At 37.1% G+C, this 22,941-nt stretch overlaps 1 protein-coding gene across 1 annotated transcript in view; it reads left to right on the top strand.

Moving 5' to 3' along the window:
- Positions 1-22,941, top strand: part of PAM (peptidylglycine alpha-amidating monooxygenase) — a 203,200-nt gene that overhangs the window by 154,262 nt on the left and 25,997 nt on the right. Inside the window, 2 exon segments of the mRNA XM_008527663.2 lie at positions 4,359-4,682; positions 14,076-14,205. Coding sequence (XP_008525885.2) covers positions 4,359-4,682; positions 14,076-14,205 — 454 coding nt within the window.

Genomic DNA, 22,941 nt, shown 5'->3' with positions numbered 1-22,941 from the left:
CAGGGAAAGCAGGCTACCAGAGGTCACCAGTCAGTTGCACAAATGTAGAGCAGCTTTTATACCATTCCAAACAGGTTTTGACACTGAAGGCAGGGATGAGGATCTGTTTAGAGGAAAGAGAAGAGTCTTTCAGCATGCTAGTCATAGGATGATAAGAATCTCAAATGGGTGCTGGTGGTAGGGAGGGAAAAAACGATGTTGACAAATCAGCATCGACGAATCAGTTGATTCTGTGATTCACTAGTGAGAGAGGGACAAATCCAGTTTTCTGGATTAATTGACCCAAAAGAGTTTCATCACCGAGAAAGACACTACAAAAAAGTTAAAGTATGGGGAGAAGATTAAGAGCTCTGTTTTAGACTTCTTGAGTTCAAAATTCCTATAAAACAGACATCCAATCCAAGTGGAAATTTCCAGAAGGCAGTTTTATATACCAGTTTGGTACTAGGAGAGCTTCAGATTTGGGAGTCATTTGTCTGGAAATAGCAGCTTAAGCCTTGTGAGTGGCTGAGATCACTTAGTAGGAAGAGGTCATAGCCAGAGAAAAAAAGTAAGCCTGGGATAGACCTCAGAAGACACCAACGTTTCATTTGTGGGTCAGAATAGGAGGAAGCAACGATGACAGGCAGAGAAGATCTGAGAAGAACAGTGTTATAAGGAGAGAGTTTCTGAAGGGACTTTCAACAGTGCCACATGCCACCAGGGGCTCAAGATGAAGAGTCTGTTAGCTTTGGCAACTAAGAGCTCTTGAGCAACTCAGGCAGAAGCCATACAAGGGTGAAGTGGGAAGTGAAAGCAAATGCCTTTGATGTAGGGAAAGAAAAGCATGTGAGGAAGGATAGAGCAGCTTGTAGCCCTACACTGTCCAACATGGTAGACACTAACCACATGCAGCTATTTAAATTTGAATATAAATTTATTAAAAGTAAGTAAAATTAAAAATTAAGTTCCTCAGTCGCACTGGCCACGTTGCAAGTACTCAGTAGCCCCACGTGCCTAGTGGCTATCATATTGGACAGCACAGGTACAGAATATTTCCATTATCACAGAAAACTCTTTTAGACAGCGTTGGAACTTGTTAAAGGAAGAGGAAAGATGGGAAAGCTTGAAAGACATACTGTGTCAGAGGATCTCTTCTTGCCTCCATGACCACTGAAGATAAGCCCAAAGTGAGTGTTTATAGCCTGTGAGTTAAGTCTTTTGCAGAGAGGTAGTAACAGAAAAGAAAAGAAAGCAGGTAGCAAAGGCTCTGGGGGCCACTGGAAGGGCTGGCATCCAGAACACTGGAGGAGGGATAATTCTTTCTCCAAACATAGACTAAAACAAATGAAAGCAAGTGCATATACAACCTCCTTTGGCAAAGCCAGGCAGCAAATCCCAATGGCAGCCATAGTGACTTGAGCAAATAGAGGGCTGTAAACTTAAAGGGGGCTTGTTTTCCATTATGGAAATCCCAATACTTCAATACAAAATAGGAACTGATGTGTAAATTTTTAGATAAACAATAGATTGAAGCAGATGCATGTTGCCACTAGAGTTTATATCTCTTTCGTTAGTAATTATAATAGCTACAATTTAGTGATACCTACTTTATGATATACACTGGACTGGGCATATTACATTAACTATCTTCTTTAAATCCACAAAACAATTCTTAGAGGTAGTTATCGTTAATCTACTTTATAAGGTTAAGTAACTTGCTTAAAGGCACAAAACAGCTATGAAGTATCAGGGTTGGATTTGAACATTAGTGTGAAATACAGACCAGACATTGGGTAATAACAATTCAGGGAAAGAGTGGAGGGCTGTAGGTGCACATAGCAAAGGTCCCTAATTTCATTGTCAAGGAAGGCTTCTTGGATGTAAGTGATACCTAAGTGAGATCTGAAAGTTGAGGAACTAGTTGATTTCTGGGGAGAGAATGTCCCAGGAAGAAGAAACAACATTTTAGAGTTGACATTCAAGGAAGTAAAAGTCCAATCTGGCTGTAACAAACTGAAAAGAAAGAAAGGAATATTGAGAGGTAAGACTCGGGTAGAGACCATCCAACTTCCTCCATTTATATTCTATTCCATCCATTGCACTCAAGGTTAGATTTATTTCCTAAATCAAGATCTTAATATGACTAAGAAAAATGGTTAACATTTCGGTATTCCATATATCCAATACGCCAGAAGAGGAAAAAAAATCTTTCTAGTTTGTGCGTAAGAGTGTAAGAGATAGCCATCTAGTGGTCTGTCTCTCTCACCTGTAACCTCTGTAGATGAGATGCTGCAGCTCTGAAGCTATGGTCTCACAAGGCCAGTGCAATCGGTGTGCAGCCAAGCCTGTTACATTGCCAAATTTTTGTTTTCCTAACCCCAATGATAATTGCAAATGAGAATTTCAAAGGATCTGGAGTGCTCTGCATTTAGTATTTTATCACAGCTTTTAGATTTTTGCTGACAAACCTGAATAACCGTGCATAGTTCTGAGCCTGTGTTCCGCCATCAATGTTAGCATAATGACATGGATTCAGGTTTTAAAGTTATGTTTTTTTATCTGTCCCTGAAATAATCTTGTGTTTTATTTTGTATATAAAATGTTTCATTGTACAACAGCGTATTAAACTATGTTTAGTGTGTGGGGTAGGAGAATTTCGCAGTAATGGATTAATTTCTCTTCTGTGAGGCAGAATGCCACTGTGGCCTAACAGATGTGGTTGAGTTATAATTTGCTTTGTTCATTTTACTGAGATTGGCCCTATTACTTGGTAATTATTTTCTGATTGAAGATTTCACCTGGGATAAGCTGCTTTCATGGGCAAGAATTGAAAACCTACTTTGAATCATTAAACCAAGACTATTTGTAAACATGACAGGATCTCTTGGCATCATTTTGGAAAGACTTCATATCCCCTTGCACCAATTTCTTAATAATATATTCTTTAGTGGAATGTATCATGGCTAAACCAGTTATCATTTTCATTTCCTAATGGTCATAAAAAAGATTTTATAAATATTATATGGTCATGCTGTAAATGTAATTAAAACTTAAGCAATCAGACCCCATAGTCATAAGTAATTTCATTAGTAGCACTTAGAATAGGGTGAGGAAAAGGCAGAGCTGTAGGTTACCTTTGAGTTTGGCTTAGGAAAGCGAATTTATGTTTCCACTGAGAATAATATGTTTCCCATTCACACAATTGATGTAAATGGATTTGAAGCCATAGATGTAAATAATGAGGATTAAAATGCTTCATGAACTTTTCATAGTCATATTTTACATCTGTCATAATATTTTATAAATAATTTTTGATGGAATTATATTATTATATCCAAGTTTACTTCTTAGTACAGGAAGACATGAAATACATTTTAGTGATGAATTACTTCAGTGATATTAGTTTGTGCAAATCTTCTCTTTTGTCTGAAACTGATCTAAAACTATTCTTTTCCCGGGGCTGGCCCTGTAGCCATATGGTTAATTTCGCGCACTCCACTTCAGTGGCCCAGGGTTTCGCCAGCCCAGGGTTTCACCAGTTCGGATCCTGGGCCCTAACATGGCAGTGCTTCTCAGGCCATGCTGAGGCAGCATCCCACATAGCAGAGCCAGAAGGACCCCCAACTAGACTATACAACTATGTACTGGGGGGCTTTGGAGAGAAGAAGAAGAAGAAAAAAAGAAGATTGGCAAGAGATGTTAGCTCAGGTGCCAATCTTAAAAAAGAGAAAAAGTATTCTTTTCTCAAAAAATTATTTTTCTGGAATTTGTTCATTTCTTGTTTAAAATAAACAACTGGAACTACTTACAATAGCACTGCTAACAAAATAATAATAATAAAACTTGGGTTTTCAAATTGCCAAGTAGATGCATATCTGGTAGATTTCTTGTGTGTTTTACAGCACCTGCTCAAGAATATATATTTAATTTCTTGTGGATTACTCTTTAATAGACTTTTAAAGACAACTTCAAAGAGTTTTCCTGTAAAGATAGCTGTTTTCTGATATAACTGTTGATAATATTTTATTTTAGAAATCTGATCAACTCTAACTTCCAAACCAGTACAATTATCCTGTGACAATTTATTGAAATGTGCCATGTAATCACATATGCATTATTTTGTCTCTACTAACATATTAATGGAGGTTATCTAGCATTGTTGACCCCTGAGATAACAGAACAAAACAGGTGGTATATCAAATCAAATGTGAAGCATATTATTTTTTCATTGTTCTGGAAGATCATCTCTTTTTTCTCCCCCATCCTTGAAAGTCTGAGAGCAACCTTCTCTCTCACTGATTTTTAAGGCACAAAATTTTGTAAATTTTGCACTCTTATCAACCCTCTACCCCTTATCTCTTCTCTTTTTTCCACAGGTGATTTCTATTCACTGCTTTCCAAGCTGCTAGGAGAAAGGGAAGATGTTGTTCATGTGCATAAATATAACCCTACAGAAAAGGCAGAATCAGAGTCAGACCTGGTAGCTGAGATTGCAAATGTAGTCCAAAAGAAGGATCTCGGTCGATCTGATGCCAGAGAGAGTGCAGAGCATGAGGACAGGGGCAATGCTATTCTTGTCAGAGACAGAATTCACAAATTCCACAGACTAGAATCTACTTTGAGGCCAACAGAGAGCAGAGTTATCTCAGTACCGCAGCCCCTACCTGGTGAAGGCACCTGGGAACCAGAACACACAGGAGGTGCGTTTAGGGCTTTTTTTAAAGAGTACAATATGAAATGCTACAATCCACATTAGCAAAATCTGAAGGGAATAAAAATTAATGAGTGAAAAAAACTCATCAATGAAAAAGGACTTCTCATTAGAAAAAATGTTACTCAGATTTGGATTATCAGATACCACCTTTGAGGAGTTTTTGTTTTGGTCCGATACTACATAAATTCTGTTCAATTTGTGAGCCAGAATTACTAGGACTGAAAATGTTTGAATTATGTTGGAGAGGGCATATGCAATTCAGGGTAACAAATTCTTACCAAATCAACTTTCTCCGTTTTACTCAATGGAAAGAAACTGAAAATTCAAAACCTGACATATAAAGTCACAGTGTATAAAATGCTTATACACTATCTTCTTTTAAGGAAATTAAATTTCTCTCAAAAGAATCTTTATACTTCAGACATTCTCATCTAATTGACTTGTAAAATGTAACCGTTTTTATGACTTTGATTTCTTAAGTTCCATTATCAATTACTATCTTAATTGGAAAGTTGGATAGTTATTTCTGGAGGGACCTCCTGCAAGTCAGTAACTGTCAGATTTATCTTTGTTTCTAACCAGGATTGGCTTCCATAATTAGAGGACAATACTTTATTCCCTTCAGGTTTCTGTGCCAGCAAGCTATAGATGCCTCCCTTTGTTTTTAATTGTATTGTGGCCTCTGTGATATTGATTGTGTTTCACGTTACTTGCTAATGTGGAAAGCCAGATAATACAGCATGTGGAGATGATCTCCAAAAGAGTAACGGATATGCGTGCATGGCAGCTGTCTATGTGTGGGCTGGAATGGCGCAGGCTGCCAGCTTGATGTTTTCAAATACAGCTTTGCAGGAAGCCATAAATTATTCAACACCCAGCAGATTTTTATTTATAATTGAAAAAATTAGCATGCACTTTCTTTTGCTCACACAGAAGTTTCAAGTATTGTCCATTGGGACTGGCCTAATAGTCTCTGTAAAATGTTAACTGGAACCCAGATTTTTACTTCTTCATATGTAAACAGAATCAGCCCCACTTAACTCATTCTAAATTCATCTAACGAAACTGTGTTTCTCAAGAGGTGGTCCCTGGACCTCCTTGCACTAGAATCACCCAGGGTGCTTATGAAAGATCTGGAGTTCTGAATCCTACCAAAGAAGAAATGAATGGATATCCTGAGTATGGTGCCTAGAAATCTGCAGTTTATCATGTCCCTATCCATTTCATAAATAGACTGGAGTGTCTGTCTGAACCTCTGTATTAAGGACAGTAAATTGTAATCCAAACAACATGGAAATGTAAAAGGCAAAAGGGGCCTCTTGGGTAAGAATCCAATTCTATTCCAATGTGAAGTGTTGGAGTTGAGTCATGCTTTATTCCATGACTTCTCTTTGTTGCTCTTGGATTTGGAATAATGACATGATGACTTATAGGCGTCATAAGTGTCAGTGTAAAAATCATAATTTGACTTAAGGCGTTGTATCCCTGAAACCTACTTAGTTTTTCAAAGAAAGAAATGCTTAAAATACCCGAAATACATTTACTTACCAAATCGCCTCATACCTTCCAGGGTGGTCAAAATGGTAGTGCCCAGAAGAAAAATATTTCTCCAGGATCTGGTTCAGGAAGTTTCCTTTCATTTTAAATACATGAGTGAATGCCACCAAAGTAAATAAAATAATGAGTCATAGAAACATATAGCACAAATCCTAATTATAGAATGGAAATGTGCATGTATGTTCTTTCTGAAATGATTTATTTTAGTGTTATTTCACTACTCTGATTCAAAACCTTTTTTAAAATTAAATGCAAGATAGCAAAACTCATATTTAGGTAAGCTATTTCTAAAAGTGTTTTTCTTTTCAGTTTCTTTCACTGTTGATCATAACACAATGTAATATCTAACTTTAATTGAAGATGTCTCATTACTTTGTGTAAGCCAGATGAAGACCTATCCACAGGAAGCTTCCACTTGCAAAACAGAAAGTAGAAAGTTATTAGCACGTATTGCAGTGATAAAATCTATTAGTAGTCTAATTCATGTATATTTCCTAGACTATGAGCAAGGGGAATAAATTTGATGGATTGTCTTCCATTGTTTCTCTCATACCCTTTCTTTATTCCAGGTGAAGCTCATAATGGGACCCTAATGATCTGGAGCAATTATCTGTCTCTCTAAGTGCCTAATTTGCTATAAGGAGTAGTATTAGCTGCAAAGAAGAAAGTAGCTTTTCATAGGAGATTATTATTAAAACAAAATATAAGGCTGTTGTGTTGCTTAATTTTATAGCTCCTACTCATTTCATGTATCTTTGAGACCTATTATTAATTTTCAGGTGAAGAAACTGAAACCTGGAGAAGTTAACCCATTTGATTGAGGTCGCAGAGTCTGAATTTAAAGCTTGGACTGATATGCACCTTCTAGTTCTTTACGTTTCAATACACTTGTGCTCGATCAGCTGGGCTAACTTGCTAGCCCAGTTCAGATACCCTCCGTGGAGCTCTGGGCCCTCACTGCATAGAAGCTGGAGGCTTCCACTCAGGACCCTGTGCTGATATCCTCACTTCATGGCACTAGCACAACCCAATACAGTGGCGGTTTCAGCAGCACTTTAGATTTCATTAACGGACCCTTATTTTGGAACTGCAGTATGGGAATGGTTCCCATCCAGCTGATTTGAGGATTTGAAGGTGAAATTATTGCATCAACTCAGAAATCCAGGTGTGACTTTGTGTGGTAGGCCCAGCACTACCTGAGGGTTTCAAAAGCAACACCATTTTGTGGACCTTTAGACTGGTCTGAATTCCACTGGGTGCCACACCCTGGCAACTGCCTTTAAAGTTGAGTTCTCCACCTCAATATGAGTTGAGTATCAATGGGCACAAGCTGCATAAAAGCGCAATAGAATAACATCTTCCAGCTCTGCAGAGCTGAGAAAGTCTTTAGCATTCCCAGGAACAAGATGGTTAAGTATGGTGTCTTCAGTGTGTCTCTAAGAGTGCAAACATCTGAAAATAGCCTCTTTTTTAGATCTTATCTTCATAACTTTTGGTGAATCTATTCTGAAAACTCTCCTCCCGATAGTTGTAAAAACAGTGTTAGAAACAGAGAAACTTCCTGGACAGGCTCAGCTGCAGTCTAAACCAGAGGTTTTCAAACTGTTGTTGGAAAGGGCATGCCTCAAGCATAAGTAGTAGTTACAGCCTCCCACCATACATGCTCAAGCACGCGTGTGTGCATGCACGAGTATACTCACAATACAGCTTGCCCCGGAACCGTTCTCCATTTGGCCCAAATAAAATTTGAAAACCACTGCATGGAGGAAGTATGATGTGGAACTCTTCAGACCCTGGAGCTTGACTTCCTGGCTTTGAATCCAAGCTGCACCACTTATTATGTGGTCCCTAAGCAAGATTTTAAAAAAATTCTCTGGGCTTTAGTTTTCTCATCTGTAAAATGAGGATTATAACAGTACCATCCTCATAGGGTTAAAGTGAGGGTCAAATAATATTTCCATGTATTCCACATAATACATGGAAAATGCTTTAAACAGTTTCTGGCACATAGAAAGCATTTAATAAATATTATAATATGTTAATAATTATAATAATTCTTACCATCAATGTCACATTGGATTAATATTTCAAAAATTTAAACACCAAAGTAGTAGAACCAAATATTATCTACTTTAACTTAAGCAGGATCCATGAGAGAATTTTCTTGCAATGTGTAGGCATGCTGCAAAATTTGACACTCTAATTTGATACATTCAGAAAATGACATAGCACTGTTCTGTCATAATGAGAGTTTGTGGCTCTTCAATTCTGATCACTTACATTGATCGTGTGATACATGATATACAGTATGAAAATATTCATCTTGGTAAATTGAGACGCAATTGCATTCCTTTTTACACAACATAGTTTGATTTCCACCATTAGTTTGATATCTAAATTAAGACAGCATTAATAGATTAGAAACAAAACCTTAGTCTTTATTCTAGTAGCCTTCTGGAAACTAGACTCGTTGGAAAATAAATTTAAAACTACAGATAGCTATTCTCACTGGCAAGTTTGACTGGACTACTATTTGCTAGCATATGGAAGCCCAACTGAGCATATATTGCACACCTCTGGACATCAGAAAATATGCATTTGTGTGATGCTTCCCGTCAGATAAGAGAACTCACAGGGTCTGTAAATATTTTTATCATACATTTAGATTTCACTTAATTTCTATGGACAACTTTTACCTAACTCAGTGTCCATACTTTTAACATATTTCATTCATATGCTTACCTCTAGGGTCAATAGAATTCCCAGGGTAAAATAAGGCAATCAGTGGGCTGAATTTTCATCTCTGGAGGGGAAGAGAATACTAAAAACAAACACATACATACCCCTTACTATGAACCAAGCTAAGTGTTTTAGATGCATTAACTCATTTAATCATCATAACAACGCTATTTATAAACCCATTTAGAGAGGAAGAAACTGAGGCATAAAAAGGTTAAGTCAAGTGCCCAAAGTGCCACAGCCCAAGGAACCAAGATTTAAAGCCAGGCAGACTTGCTCCAAGTCTTGATTTTTAATCACTTCATTATTCTGCTTTTCACAGTAAATAAAATTATAGATTGGGAGGTAGATGATTGATGGATAGATAGACTGGTTTTGTCCAATCATCCCATCACCTCATCTACAATCATGAGAACTCTAGGAATAGATTACCTTTGATCATACTTTCTCAGTCAGTATCCAAACAGTTTAACCAAGATGAAGATCTCATTTGCAATTAAATTTTAGAAAGAGAAGAAATTCTGCGAATGCTTCTGAGCTCCTAGTTGTCTTACGTCTCTTCCTCACTTCGCTCCCATTAAGTGAAACATTATAATTAATTCTTGTTTTCTTTCTGACTTAGGTATAAATATTTCTCCTATAGTTTTAGTTAATTATAGTTATTGCTGGCACTTCTGATGAATAACAATCCCCGACCAAAATAAGGCATCTTTTCATCGCTAGATGAGAATTTACAAGTGCAGAAAAAGCAACCATTACATTTTGTTCTTGTTGTTGAAGTCTTCTAGTGATTTTCATCAGGATCTTTTCCTTAAGATTAAATAGGAAGAAATTTGTTACACTGAAGTTAAGTCATAGTTCTGGGTTTGGAATTCTTTTTTTTCCAACTTTATCTGATTTTATTAGTCTTTATGTAACACAGATAAATGAATGCCCTTTTAAATGCTTATTAATAATTTCATATGAAAGCAGCATTGATTACTAACATTAATCGTTTTCTTGGAAAAGTGTAGCTTAAATAAATCCTTAAAGTGATTTATTGGTACAATTTTAATAGTAATGTTTGATTTTTTCTGAAAGTAGTAACTTTTTTTCCTAAATATTTGGCAGAATATGAGGTTGCACATTTCCTTTTATTTATAGTGAATGCAAAGATTCTTCTGAAATAATCCTATCATTTGATATCTGAATTTAGAGCAGCTGATACTTAGAGTTGGGAATGGCTTGCTGAAGGTCATATGAAAGATTTGTATTGAATTTTCAAATTAAAACTGTAAGTCTACAACATTAGTCATATACCGAATCACTTCTTAAGTAAAAGCTAGAGGAATCTGAACTCGAATTTTTAACTTGTCCCTGATTGAAAATGTTAAGTTTAAGTTAGAAGCCACATACATTTTATCATACAATTTCTTTAATAAGTATTTGAAATATTCCTTAATTGCGGATTAGAAAATAATCATCCTTGATATTGATGACTGAAGTCTGGCCCAAGCCTACTGTTTCTTTCCTGTGTAATGAGAAAATGATCTGGGATGAGCCAACACTATTCTAGCATTTTGTGATTCTCATGTAGACGTGGGCAGGGATTGGAAAAACATCAGTATTAATTCCATATACGTACACCACTAGTCCTAAATGACTGCACTGATTCTTGATCATTTAATCTTAAAGGGAATAGCCTTTAACTACCTAATAGTGAAAAAATGGTGACACTGGAAGCAAAAACATCACTTAACTGAGCTAATATTCAAGGAAGAGAATATGAACTCAGTTTTCCTTTAACTATTTTAGAATTCCTAGTTAACACAGAGACTTAAATTCCGAAAGTTTTGAAATCTTGCCTAGGTAATCTTAATAAGTGTGCAGTGATATTTTTAAATGAAATTAAAAATAATTTAATATAATTTCTCCAAACATTCTTGCCAGACACAAAATAGCTCTCCTTTGCGTTCACTCAGTATTGGAACAGCCAAGTTGCTCATAGTGTTAGCCTGCTTATATATTTCCTTACATACCACCTTAACTGTTTTGAAAATTCACCGAAAGTATATGTTTAATAAATATGTCCTAGATATTTATGCTACTTTTCCTTCTTGAAAATTTCCAACCTAAAAGGATTCTTATATGTGACAAAATAGGTTGTTAATAACCCATTAGTCAAGACCTTGTGCAGACTTTGGAGTGCTTACCAATCTAAGGTCAGTGATAATTGGGATCATTCATGGCCAGATTAAAGTTCTTTATTCAGTTCTTTAATCAATATTTTCAGTACTTTATGAAATTCACATTTGACCCCAGAACAATATATTTATTTTGGCCATTGCATATTTTCTATCAGAATTAGTATCTCTGCTCTTTTATGAGCACCTAGCTTCCTCTACCTGGTGGTAGACCACTGAATAGAAAGGTTCCAGAAACGTGATATTTGTTTATTGTCCTTAATGAAAATAATTAGCCAATTAGCACAGTGCTAGGGCTAAAAAGAAATAGCACAAGTGAATTATGAAATTATAAGGATGTTTAAATGCTAGTTGATGGCATAATAGAAACTGGAGCATAGAGTGCAGTTTAGTGCATTAATTAGGCTATTACAGTGGGCCAGGCCTTGTGCAAGACTTGGTGACAAAATAGGGAATAAGACATGATCTCTAGTCCTCAAGAAATTCCATCTAGTTGTAGTGGTTCTGGTCTCTGAGAATCTGGTGAAAGCAATTAAATATCTATATTGTCACGAGGTTGGAGGTTCCCTTGAATCCCATCTAGAATCTTCAGGAGCTGATAAATGGGTATAGAATGATGACTACCAAATGGACTAGCTATAACTGAGACGAGAATGAATGACGTACAACCTGAGATTCAAGCAACTTTCAAATAATCTAAAACATTTTCTTTGAGGAATGATTTATCCATCTGTTGATCTATCTAGACATCTCTAATTATTATGCTTATACCCTATTTCCAGAGTTCACTTTCAAAAACACGGTTTTAATTATATCACCCTATGCTTAAAAACCTTCAGTGGCTCCCAATCGCCGGTAGCAGCAATTTGCGTCCTTTTTTCCTGTTAAGACAAGCGTGATAGATGATGAATGCTGTTCATCTGAGCAGCCCCATTCACATCCACTGCTGTGCCTAGAATTGTTTGCAAAGGCACGCCAGCTGTAACTCTGCCCCCCTTCTCTCCAGCTCGAGAAGGCATATCACAACACACGTGAGTGAGAATGACATTCTCATGTGCTCTAATATATTTCAAAAGTAAATCATTCCCAAACTCTGGGCTTTGCTGCTACTAATAAAGTACTTGCAGCATGCCTCAAAATTAATCAAAGTATAGATCAAGACAGCACAACTGAGAACTACATTCATTCATTGTTAAATCCATACTTCTTCGTGTAATATACAATACATTTTCCAGGCTACACTAGATTTCTGGGTCTGTTAATCCTGCTCTCATTCCCCAAACCACACCTGACATATACAGATATCCTTCCCAGATTTCTTAAAGATCTTGAAACACATTCTGCAATTATAAACATGCTCGCTTTTAATCTTTCTGACCAAAATATTCTCTGCCCACATCTATACTCGATGAACCCCCTGTTATCTTTAAGTGCAAACACAAATATCTTTTCCTCTAGGAAACGTCCCAGGTCTGACCTTAACCCTACCCTCTCCCAGCCACGCCTCAGGAAGGATCATGGACACTCTCCTGTGTTCCTGCACTACATTGTGTCATGAGTATTTGGTTTCTGTTTTTTCTCATTTTATCCTATGAGTTCCTCAAGGCCAAAAACCATGTTTTATTTCTTTGTGTTCCCAGAATCTAACATAATGCCTTACATAGACAATACGCTTAGGGAGTATTTGCTGAAAATGCTTCGACAAAGGTTGTGGGCAGAATTGATCTAGGCATCCTATTGATTGTGCTATGTTTTGTTAATTTTTATTAAAGAAAAAAATTCAATGTGCAAAGGTAAAAATATTTGGAGGGAAAAGGTACTGTTTCCTTTTGTGTAGTTGAGAGAATTATTTAAAAGTGTTTATCCTCATACCGACTTCCTCTGAAGTTTTCAGAGGCTGATTAGACAAGCCCTGTGCTTCCGTTTCTTCCTCCAGTCTTTAATGCCTAACTTTGAGGATTTCACTGTATGTTGCCACATCCTCCAGAGGGTGGAAAGGAGAAATGAGGCTAGAATTGCTGCTTTTCTACTTCTCAGCATCTCTGTTGAGATGAAACATTCAAGAGAGACAGAAATATTGACGCTGATACAATAGATTGCACAATATCTTCAGAGCTTTATATCCTCAGTATAGCTACCCCATACATCAAACCTCTTTATTCGTGAGCGTGTTTATAAAAGGGATCAGCACAAATGAACCTTGGTATTCTCTAAGGATAAATGTATTCTGATCAGAAATGAGAAGAATTTGGAAATCATTCGGTCACAAAGTTTCTGCTATTTTTCCTTTCTATTGTTAGGACACTGTGAAATACGAGCAGTGAGAGAAAGTGTCTCTCCATTCCCATTGTTACAGCAACACTGAAGTTAGGAGCAATGAGATGAGTATGTTATATAGTTCCTTGTACAAGGGATAAGCAATAATCTTATAGGGTCTAATGTATAGTCAACATTCAGAATTTACACAGAATTTAGATGAGAGACAGACAGATACACAGACACACACAGGCTTATTGCCCACGGTTGCTATTTATTTACAACATTTGAAAGCTTTGTATTAGAAAGATGTCATCCATGTTGCCATGTTTTCCAAAGATACTGATTTAAAATAAGAATCTTGTCATGAAGAAGGCAGTCTCAAATTTGCTCTTTAATGACTGAAGGGGAAGCCGGTTTTACAGGCATCTAATAAACAGGAAACAAGTTCACAGTCACTTTATTTCATAGCTCCGGAAGCTACTTGGCATGTGCATGCGGTATATTGTATGTAGAGCACGGCTTGATTTTGTTTTCTTTGCATCTAGTGACATTACTGCATGAGTTTCTTATAACCATTGTGAATCTTCATGAGGTTATACTGGCTTTCCCTTTTACACTAAATGTATGTCTTTATCTTTTAGATTTCCATGTAGAAGAGGCACTGGATTGGCCTGGAGTATACTTGTTACCAGGCCAGGTTTCTGGGGTAGCTCTGGACCTTCAGAATAACCTGGTGATTTTCCACAGAGGTGACCATGTCTGGGATGGAAAGTAAGTAATATTTTTCCTTCGACCAGTAAATGAAAATAAAAACAACATGCATCACGGGGCGGCCGGGTGGCATAGTGGTTAAGTTCATGCGCTCTGCTTCCACAGCCTAGGGTTCGCCAGTTTTGGTTCGCAAGAGCGGACCTATGTATGGCTTATCAAGCCATGCTGTGGCAGACGTCTCACATATAAAATAGAGGAGGATAAGCACAGATGTTAGTTCAGGGCCAATCTTCCTTAGCGAAAAGAGGCGGCTTGGCAGTGGATGTTAGCTCAGGGCTAATCTTCCTTAAAAAAAAATAGCATGCATCACTTTTCATTAAACCAAGAAAAATGGTGAGAGAACTATCAAGGTTCTTTTTGAACTTGATTTTTATGGGCAAAACATAATTGTTCTCTTAACGTATGAGTGTGATAAGTACCAGAGGGGAAGTCTTGTGCATTTTAAAACGATTAAAATGGTTTCAGGAACTAGTTTATGGACAGAATGCAATAACAATCTGTGAGTCTGCCTACTTATCATTTTTCTCCCTCCTCCTCGAAGCTACCTCCACCTTCCTAAGGAGAATAATATAAAAGGCAGTTAAGACACTACATTGCTGAGACATTTCAAGACTTCAGAGAAAGTGCATTATGATAAACGATCAACTAGGAAAAGTTATTAGTTCACTACAATAAGGCACCTTGTTAGAATGGTACAGAACCATTCTAAGGCCATTGGACTCTCCTTTTCCGTCAGGCTGCTCCATGGCGGTGATAACGATGAGCGTCCTGGAGATTGTGGTAGGAACAGTTTGGCCACCCTATGTGTAGCAGTAGTCAGTACCTTGGCCTTCACATTTTCATATAGATTAATTTTGTTACTCATATTTGCTCTTTTCATGAGCACCAAAGTTAAGAATAACACTAGGACTCATAGTCTTGCTTTTTCCTCTGGTTTTCTCTTTACAACCTTTCATTCTATCTTCCATTTTCTTATAAAGATTTTTGGTAAAAATGTCTAACATTTATTGGGAGTTTACTGTGGGCCTGTCACTGTTCAAAATGGTTACATAAATTGCCTCACAGCAGTTAGGCACTATTATTGTCATCCTCACTCACAGTTTACAGATGAAGAAACCAAGAGAAGGTAAGTGTTTTGCCCCAAGTTTCACAGTTGGTAAGTGAGAAAGTCAGGCTTCAGTTTCTATCCATCTGACTCCAGAGCTGGCCCACGTATGCACTTTGGGATATTGCCTTTTAGAGGACTGTGAGCACATTCCCATGATGCTCTTCCTAAAAGCTTGCTCCAAAATTTAGCAGATTATCTTAATTCTCCTGAGTAATGAATATCCATTTTTCATTTGTTTTATCACAAATTTACATATGAAGGTAAATTTTCAAGTATCTTATAATTAAGTGTAACGAATCTCCTTTCAAGAGTACAGTTACAGGATCTCATTTGGAAAATTGGGGACCTATGTATATAATTCAGCTGTTATTTTCCTCCATTTTCAGAGATGTTGATCAAACTTACACTACATGTGCTCAGTCACTTATACATGTATGTAGTTTTCTTTGTGCAGTTGAAAACGGAATTCAATCCGCATTTCAAACTAGATTGGCAACTTCATTACTATTTAATTGTCTTTTCCAATTGTCACACTTGCAAATGGAATCTGAGAAAGATAACACTTCAGAGTTCAAAGCAAACAATTGAACTCAGCATTCCTCTTCATACATCTCTGTTACATCATCTGATTCATTATTGAGCATCTAATGGCATTTTAACAAGTGCTTTTAAAAGCAAACTATTACTATTCATTGTAGTATATTTTCTTCATTTTAATGAATATTGCTGTATTTTCTGGATGGATTTCTAGCCACATTTTACCAGAGGAGAAAATTGCAGCATCATTTTCTCCCATTGATACTGTTTCTGCTAGCTAAAACTAAATTGGACAAAGTCCAGTTTTCCATTTTAATGTGATATTCATTCCAAGTAAACAGCAGAGGCTGGAATCGTTTAATAGAAAAAGGGATCAGTAAAGGCCAGCTTGGGATAGGAAATGACACAAGACTATGAAACAAAAGCCACATAAGAATATTTTCTGTGACTTTTATGGCAGTCCTAGTTGAAGAACCGCTTTTTCCTGGCCTCTAGCTTTCATCTAGATAGCTAGTATTATGTGTACATAGCTTCCAGTTTCATTGCCAAAGCCCTGGTGTGTTACTCTGATAAATGACACCCACAAAGGAGTGTTGTTAAAAATGGAAGACTTATATGTTGAATCTAAAAAACAAAACAAATGAACAAACAAAACAAAACAGAAACAGACTCATAGATACAGAGAACCAACTGGTGGTCGCCAGAGGGGAGGGAGGTGGGGGTATGGGTAAAATAGGTGAAGGGAGTTAAGAGGCACAAACTTCCAGGTATAAAATAAATAAATTATGAGATGTGATATACAGCATAGGGAATATAGTCAATAATATTGTAATAAATTTGTATGGTGACAGATGGTTACTAGACTTCTCGTGGTGATCATTTCGTAATGTATATAAATGTCAAATCACTATGTTGTACACCTGAAACTAGCATAATATTGTATGTGAGCTAAACTTCAATTTAAAAAAAGTAAGACTTCTTTAGAGCAGAAGTGCTAATATAACTCATTAAATCTGTTTCTTCTTTATCTTTATCTTTCAGATATAAGAATATTTTTATCTCTCTTTCCTTCTGCCTCTCTTGTGTTGCCTGTTGGCGATGTTGCATCCTTTGCAATCCGTGGTTGTGAGGAAATTCTCTTCTGGCACTCAGATCTCTGCTTTCAACCACTCTTTGCTTTATTATTCATGAAGAGAACTACAAGTGGATTACTCTGTTAGTTAATTTTTAGGCAAATAGATTCGGATTTGTGGGTTCTGTTCTTTGAATGGTCATGCATGACCATCCTTCCCACATGCATAAGTCACATATAAATAGACAAAGTAGATAGTTTTTCTTCTCCCTCATTAAATATCCAAAGATTCTACAAAGAAAAAGCATCTTCCTGTAGAATTTATGATGTGCTGGTGAAAGACAATGGAAATTAAAGTTTGAGTGGAAATTGCATTCTTGTTGCAACTGTTTAATTGCAACAAAGTTTAATAACATGCAAATTTCATATTTTATAAAATTGCAAAGTTTAATATCATGTATACATGGGAGAACCCCAGGAAAACTGAGTAACTTGCCAGAATGGCCAAAACCACCACCTTAAATACCATCTTCAGCTAAAGACAGGGCATGTTGGGGGTAGTGGTTTGGGACTTTAGAGGGAGGAAGGCAATTTACATGGAGATGGAAATGCAGATGTTTGATAAATAAGTGTTTGCTGATCCATCTATAGACAATGTGACCTGAGAGACAGAACTTTGATAAAAATGGGCTTGCTATCATACCTCATTTGTATTATACTATAGCTATTTTATGGTATTACCTCCTTCCTGGAACAGGCCTTCTGTCTTCAATTCTTTTAGGCAGTTAGGGAGACAGTCGAAGTTTCTTTCAGAGTCTTTGTCCTTAAAAATAATCAAGCCAAAGAGACTCTTTTTGGGGTGGCAAGTTCTGATCCCCTACACTACCACTATTTGGATGGAGTAGTGAGAAATCATATATTAATTTTCCTTGGAATCTTTCCCATCCTGATATCTCTTGTATTCACATAATTGTAGGTTCCCTAAGGCCAGAGCTTGCTCTGAATCAAATCTAAGGACCCTGAAGCCCCTGGTTCTTAGGAGGTGATCACTCTTTAAGCATCAGAAAGTTCTTGGAGTTAATAATAATCCCTAATTAATTCTCAGTAGCCAAAGCTCTTTTGATATCATCAAATCAACTGCCTTTAATGAGTACTATTCTCTTCTTTCCTTCCTGATAGCCCTGATCAGCCCTTACTCTTCTACTTAACCACGCTAAGTAAGCATGAAAACCAAAATAATAATAGTAATAAACCACTTAGCCTCCTGAAAGATGATTGTCACTCCCTTTCTCAATTTGATTTCCATTTTCCTTGCTGTCTGCCCCTTACTTCAGTATGGCCACTTTAAGAAGCTTCTTCTCTCTGAAATAGGAAATGCCTATTACCAGCAGGGTGTAATGAAACTTAAAGAGCCTTTTGTCTGCCCTGGTGTTAGGGCAGCCTGTCAGCTAGAGCTCTTTAAAGTCTAAATGCCCCCCAGCAGGGGCTCAGTAGCTCCTGCCTCAGTAACAGCTGTTCCTGGGTCTCTATCTTAAAATCAGAGCTATCAGGTAGGAAGGAAGAGAATAGCACTTATTAAAGGCAGTTGATTTGATGATATCAAAAGAGCTTTGACTACTGAGAATTAATTAGGGATTATTATTAACTCAGGCCACTATCAAAGGCCTGCTTCTTGGCCATTCTTTTTTTAATCTCAGCTGTGGTTGAGGTTCTACTCTGCAGGACTCACATCACAAACCCACTTAACTAAACCATGGGTTTTACCCCTGATTTTTAGATGTTAAAAGTTGTTTCCTGTATGTCAATTATCATTTCTTCACATGGAGTTGGAAGGGATCTTGGAAGTCACTGTCACTTGGGATTCTTTCTGTTACCAAAAAGAGAGAAAACGCAAAATGAACTGGCTTAAGAAAAGAGGTCTTTTAGTAGTTAGTATAAGTGAAAACTTCAAGTGTATGGTAGCCCAAATGACATCACCAGGATCCACTTCTCAATCTATTTTCTCCTGGTTGGCTCCATTCCTAGGGCTTGATTGATCCCCCTCCTGCCTTGCAGCTTCAGAATCACATTGTCACACTTGTCTCACAGAAAAGATAGTCTATGTCCCTGATAGCTCAACAGAAAATCCTGACATTGAGTCTTTTAGCATTCTTTGGTCTGACTTAGGTCCTGTCTCCTCCATCCCTGAACCAGTCATTGTGAGCAGAGGAATTAAATCCACTCTTTGGCTTAGTGTAAGTTTTTTGTTCTGTCCGTGGAATGTTAGAGTGGAGTTGACATCATCCAAAGCAAATGGGCTGAGAGCAAGGCTTAGAATGTTGGTTCAACTAAAGAAAAATTGAAGTTCCCTTAGCACAACATAGGGCAGTAGACATTGGGCACCCAGAATAGCAAATGTCCACCAGAGAGCTCATCTCCAACCTCCCACCCAATGCACACTTCTCTTTCTTTACAAAATCTTCCACAGGAGCCTGCCCGGTGGGGCAGTGGTTAAGTTCGCACATTCCTCTTCAGCAGCCCAGGGTTCGCCAGTTTGGATTCCGGGTACAGACATGGCATCACTTGGCAAGCCATGCTGTGGCAGGTATCCCACATATAAAGTAGAGGAAGATGGACAGGATGTTAGCTCAGGGCCAGTCTTCCTCAGCAAAAAGAGGAGGATTGGCAGATGTTAGCTGAGGGCTGATCTTCCTCAAAAAAAATTTTTAAAAAAAATCCTCCACAGTCATCCAATGCTTGAACTCTTTCCGTGCCAAGAAATTCCCTAGATATGAGACATACTTTCTAATTATGGGACTCATCTAGAAGTTATAAAGTTCTTAATTATGTTAAACTCAAATCTGAGTCCTATAACTCCAGCTTCATGACAGCCTAATGCAGGATGAATTCATTCCCATTTATCCATGTCAATTATTTGCATATTTGAAGAAACTGTTATCTTCTCCAGACCAAATATCCCCCAGGCCCTCAACCAATCTTCATGCTGACATGATTCTTTCATCTGAAGGTGCTCTGGTTTCTCAGCTCTTTAAAGTGTTTGGTTGAGAAGTGGCCACAGCACCTAATGTATTATCTGACCAGCAATGCAGTTACTGTACTTGATGTGTATTCTAGGTATCTGTCAACATAAAAAGGTTGTATTCACTTTTCTTCAACAGCCTTGTGTTGAATTTATAATCTACTAAGATCTCCAAATGTATTTCGTAAAATTGTGCTCAAGTTTTTACCGGAAATTTGTACTTATGCAGTGTTTTTAAAACATTGAATTCAGGATTTTATTCCAATAACATTTCACTTCATTAGATTTAGCCTTTCTTCAATTTACAGACATTATTTTATTCTTAATTAAGCAGAGAATATGCTGTCCTTCCCAGCCACGTCTTAAGTCTGTTTGGTGAGCATGCCTTTCATATCTTCATAAATGTTTATAAAATTTTAGTAGTTGAATAGTTGGTTTAGCAAGTTTTGTTCTTAAAGATGTGGTCTTCTGGGAACCTTGTCCCACCTACTCGCCAAAGAGCTCACAAACTGTCTCTTCATCAATGCTGTATGGAATTTTGCCAAGATCTCTTGTTTCAGAAACCTGTCTGCTTCCTAACTTCCAGAAAAATCAGTTTCAGAGTTGCCTCACTAATTTTCGAGAGTCTCAGTTAAGATATCAGCTCGAGGTTCTGCTTCTACATCTGCAACTTCTTTCATACCTTAAGAGTTAATTGGGCCTGGAAAACAGAACTCAAGGTGACTGAGTGGCACCTTAGTACCTTCATATCTGAGACAACATTGTAAGGAGTTCTAGAAAAAGAATGTTGCCATATTCTACCTTTCTCTCTCCTGTTGCCATTTGCCGTTTTACTTGAGCCATTTTCTTCCAGTTTTCTGTTACTTTCTCTAATTTTTCTTGGTTATCTGACTATTTTTCCATCTCGTCTACATATCCAAGTAAATTTGATAACTGGCAAAGAGATTCTCCAGTCTAGTGAGGTCAGTCTTTGTAAGAGAAAACCACATTTTCAAAGACAGGAGACCTGGGTTTGAATCTTGGTTACCATTTCCTAGCTTTGAGACCTGCATCAAGACATTTGAACTCTCTAACTCTCAGTACCCTAGTCCAAAAAATGAGGGCTTTAATAAGTGCCTCATTCTGTTGAGTAACAAAAGGCACTTTGTTAAGTGACTTGTCCCCAGGGGCCTCGGGGACCGAACAGAGCCGGTTGTGTCATACCTGGTTCTTTGTTCTTTTCATCCCTATTTGTGATGTCTCTGATGCTAGGTCTATCAGGGCCGTAAATAGTCATGCTGGTTTCTTTGGCTGCCCACCTCTTTTCCTCCTCACAGGGATTTTTTGGAATGTGTATATATATTCAGAAGTGTTTTCAACATAGTATTAAATTATATCCCATTTAAAGTCTCTGGCCTTTGTATGATATGTCTTTGCTTTCCTAACATTGAGGATACATGTCCACTTATTTTCTCACTTGAAAACCTATGGTTCCTTCTCCAGCTTCTTAATTTGTATAATTAGAGAATTATATTTTACTTCTCTCTTCAGTTGCTGTTATTTATTTTGCATTCCCTTAATTTTGATTGATGGCCCAGAAGTTTATTTTCTCCTTACTCTAGTTCTTTTTGTTTGTGTGAGTATAGCAAAGCGTTTCTTCTCAGCCTTATCTAAACTGTTTGATTAGCTGCTAATGTGCAAAATCATTAATGGGGCATTCAAACTGCTAAAATAAAGAACTGATGAATTCCGGCCCACAGGCTGCTGTTCAGCCTTTTCGGCTGAGTGCTTTTTCAGAGAAGCAAACAAAAATCAGTAGAGCTCCAGGCACTGTGTGAAATGTGCAGGGGATTATTATATCCTGTAAAAAGTTAAATGTGGTTGAAATAAAGACCTCTCCACAGCGTAAAATGTGGGGTAGCTGCTTTAGAACGCTGCATAGACAGTTTGCTATAGCAACGATGTATCCAGCTCTGTAATCTGACATCCATTTGTGAACTGTTCAAGGGTTACCTTTCTTTGAATTACAAGAGAGTTTATAAACTACTTTATTTCCCAGATTTAATGTGTGTCTGTGTGTGATTTTCCCATTTAAGAAAAAGACATCAATTTCTTTTATTACTTGCTGTGTGTAACTACCAGCGGCCAGCTGTTCATTGCCTGAAGCTCCAGCTATCCCAAGTGGAAGGATTAGGACTGGGTCCACCAATCAATTGAATGATCGAATATCCCTTGATGCTGTCAGTTTAAACATATAGATGTCTATTAAAGGGTATCACAAAAGATTTTCAGTGAAATAGTTGGGCCTATTTTGTTGTAGTTAATTCCGTTTAAAGCTATAATCTTCCAAAGAATTCTATTATTTTATTATTTGTTATTTATGTTATTGAAGTAAATTAATATGTTTAAATAATGCTAATATAAGTAGAGTGTCATCTTTGGTTTTTGTTTTTTTATGTTTTGTTTACTTTGTGTTATTTTTTTCTTGTTTTGAGAGGTGGTGGTTAAATGAACAGATTCTCTATAATCATTAAATTCAAGAACTTGCCTAATCACTGAGATCCTTAATGGATACAGACGAAGTGTAGGAATACTATGAATAATAATCATAAAGCTGTAAACATAGGAAAAGTTGCTGATCTTAAGCATCAAATAAAATGCCCTCTGTACACACTAATGACATGAGGGTAATTTGTGATAGCAAAAAACCCTAAAAAAAACCAAAATTATTGGTTGTTACATTGTAATAAGATACTGAGAGAGAGAGAGAGCTTGATAAGTTGAGAGATCTGATATTTTCTAAGTATCCAATTTTTTATTGTAAAAATCTGATTTATTCACTCTGTAGCTTATTTAGTTTTGTTACGTATTTTCCTTTTTGTTCCTTCAGTTTCTATTTCACAATTTACTGTAATACCACCAAAAGGTGGATAATAAAATAAAAGAGGATGATGCTCAAATTAGTTTTTTTTACTATTTATTACCACCACTAGAAACTTGACATTTCTAAATTGTAAGTAT

This window comes from Equus przewalskii, chromosome 13 (assembly GCF_037783145.1).
Source record: "Equus przewalskii isolate Varuska chromosome 13, EquPr2, whole genome shotgun sequence".
Classification (NCBI taxonomy): domain Eukaryota; kingdom Metazoa; phylum Chordata; class Mammalia; order Perissodactyla; family Equidae; genus Equus; species Equus przewalskii.
Note: the sequence above shows the minus strand (reverse complement) of the source record. Positions and strands in the feature narration are given on the sequence as shown.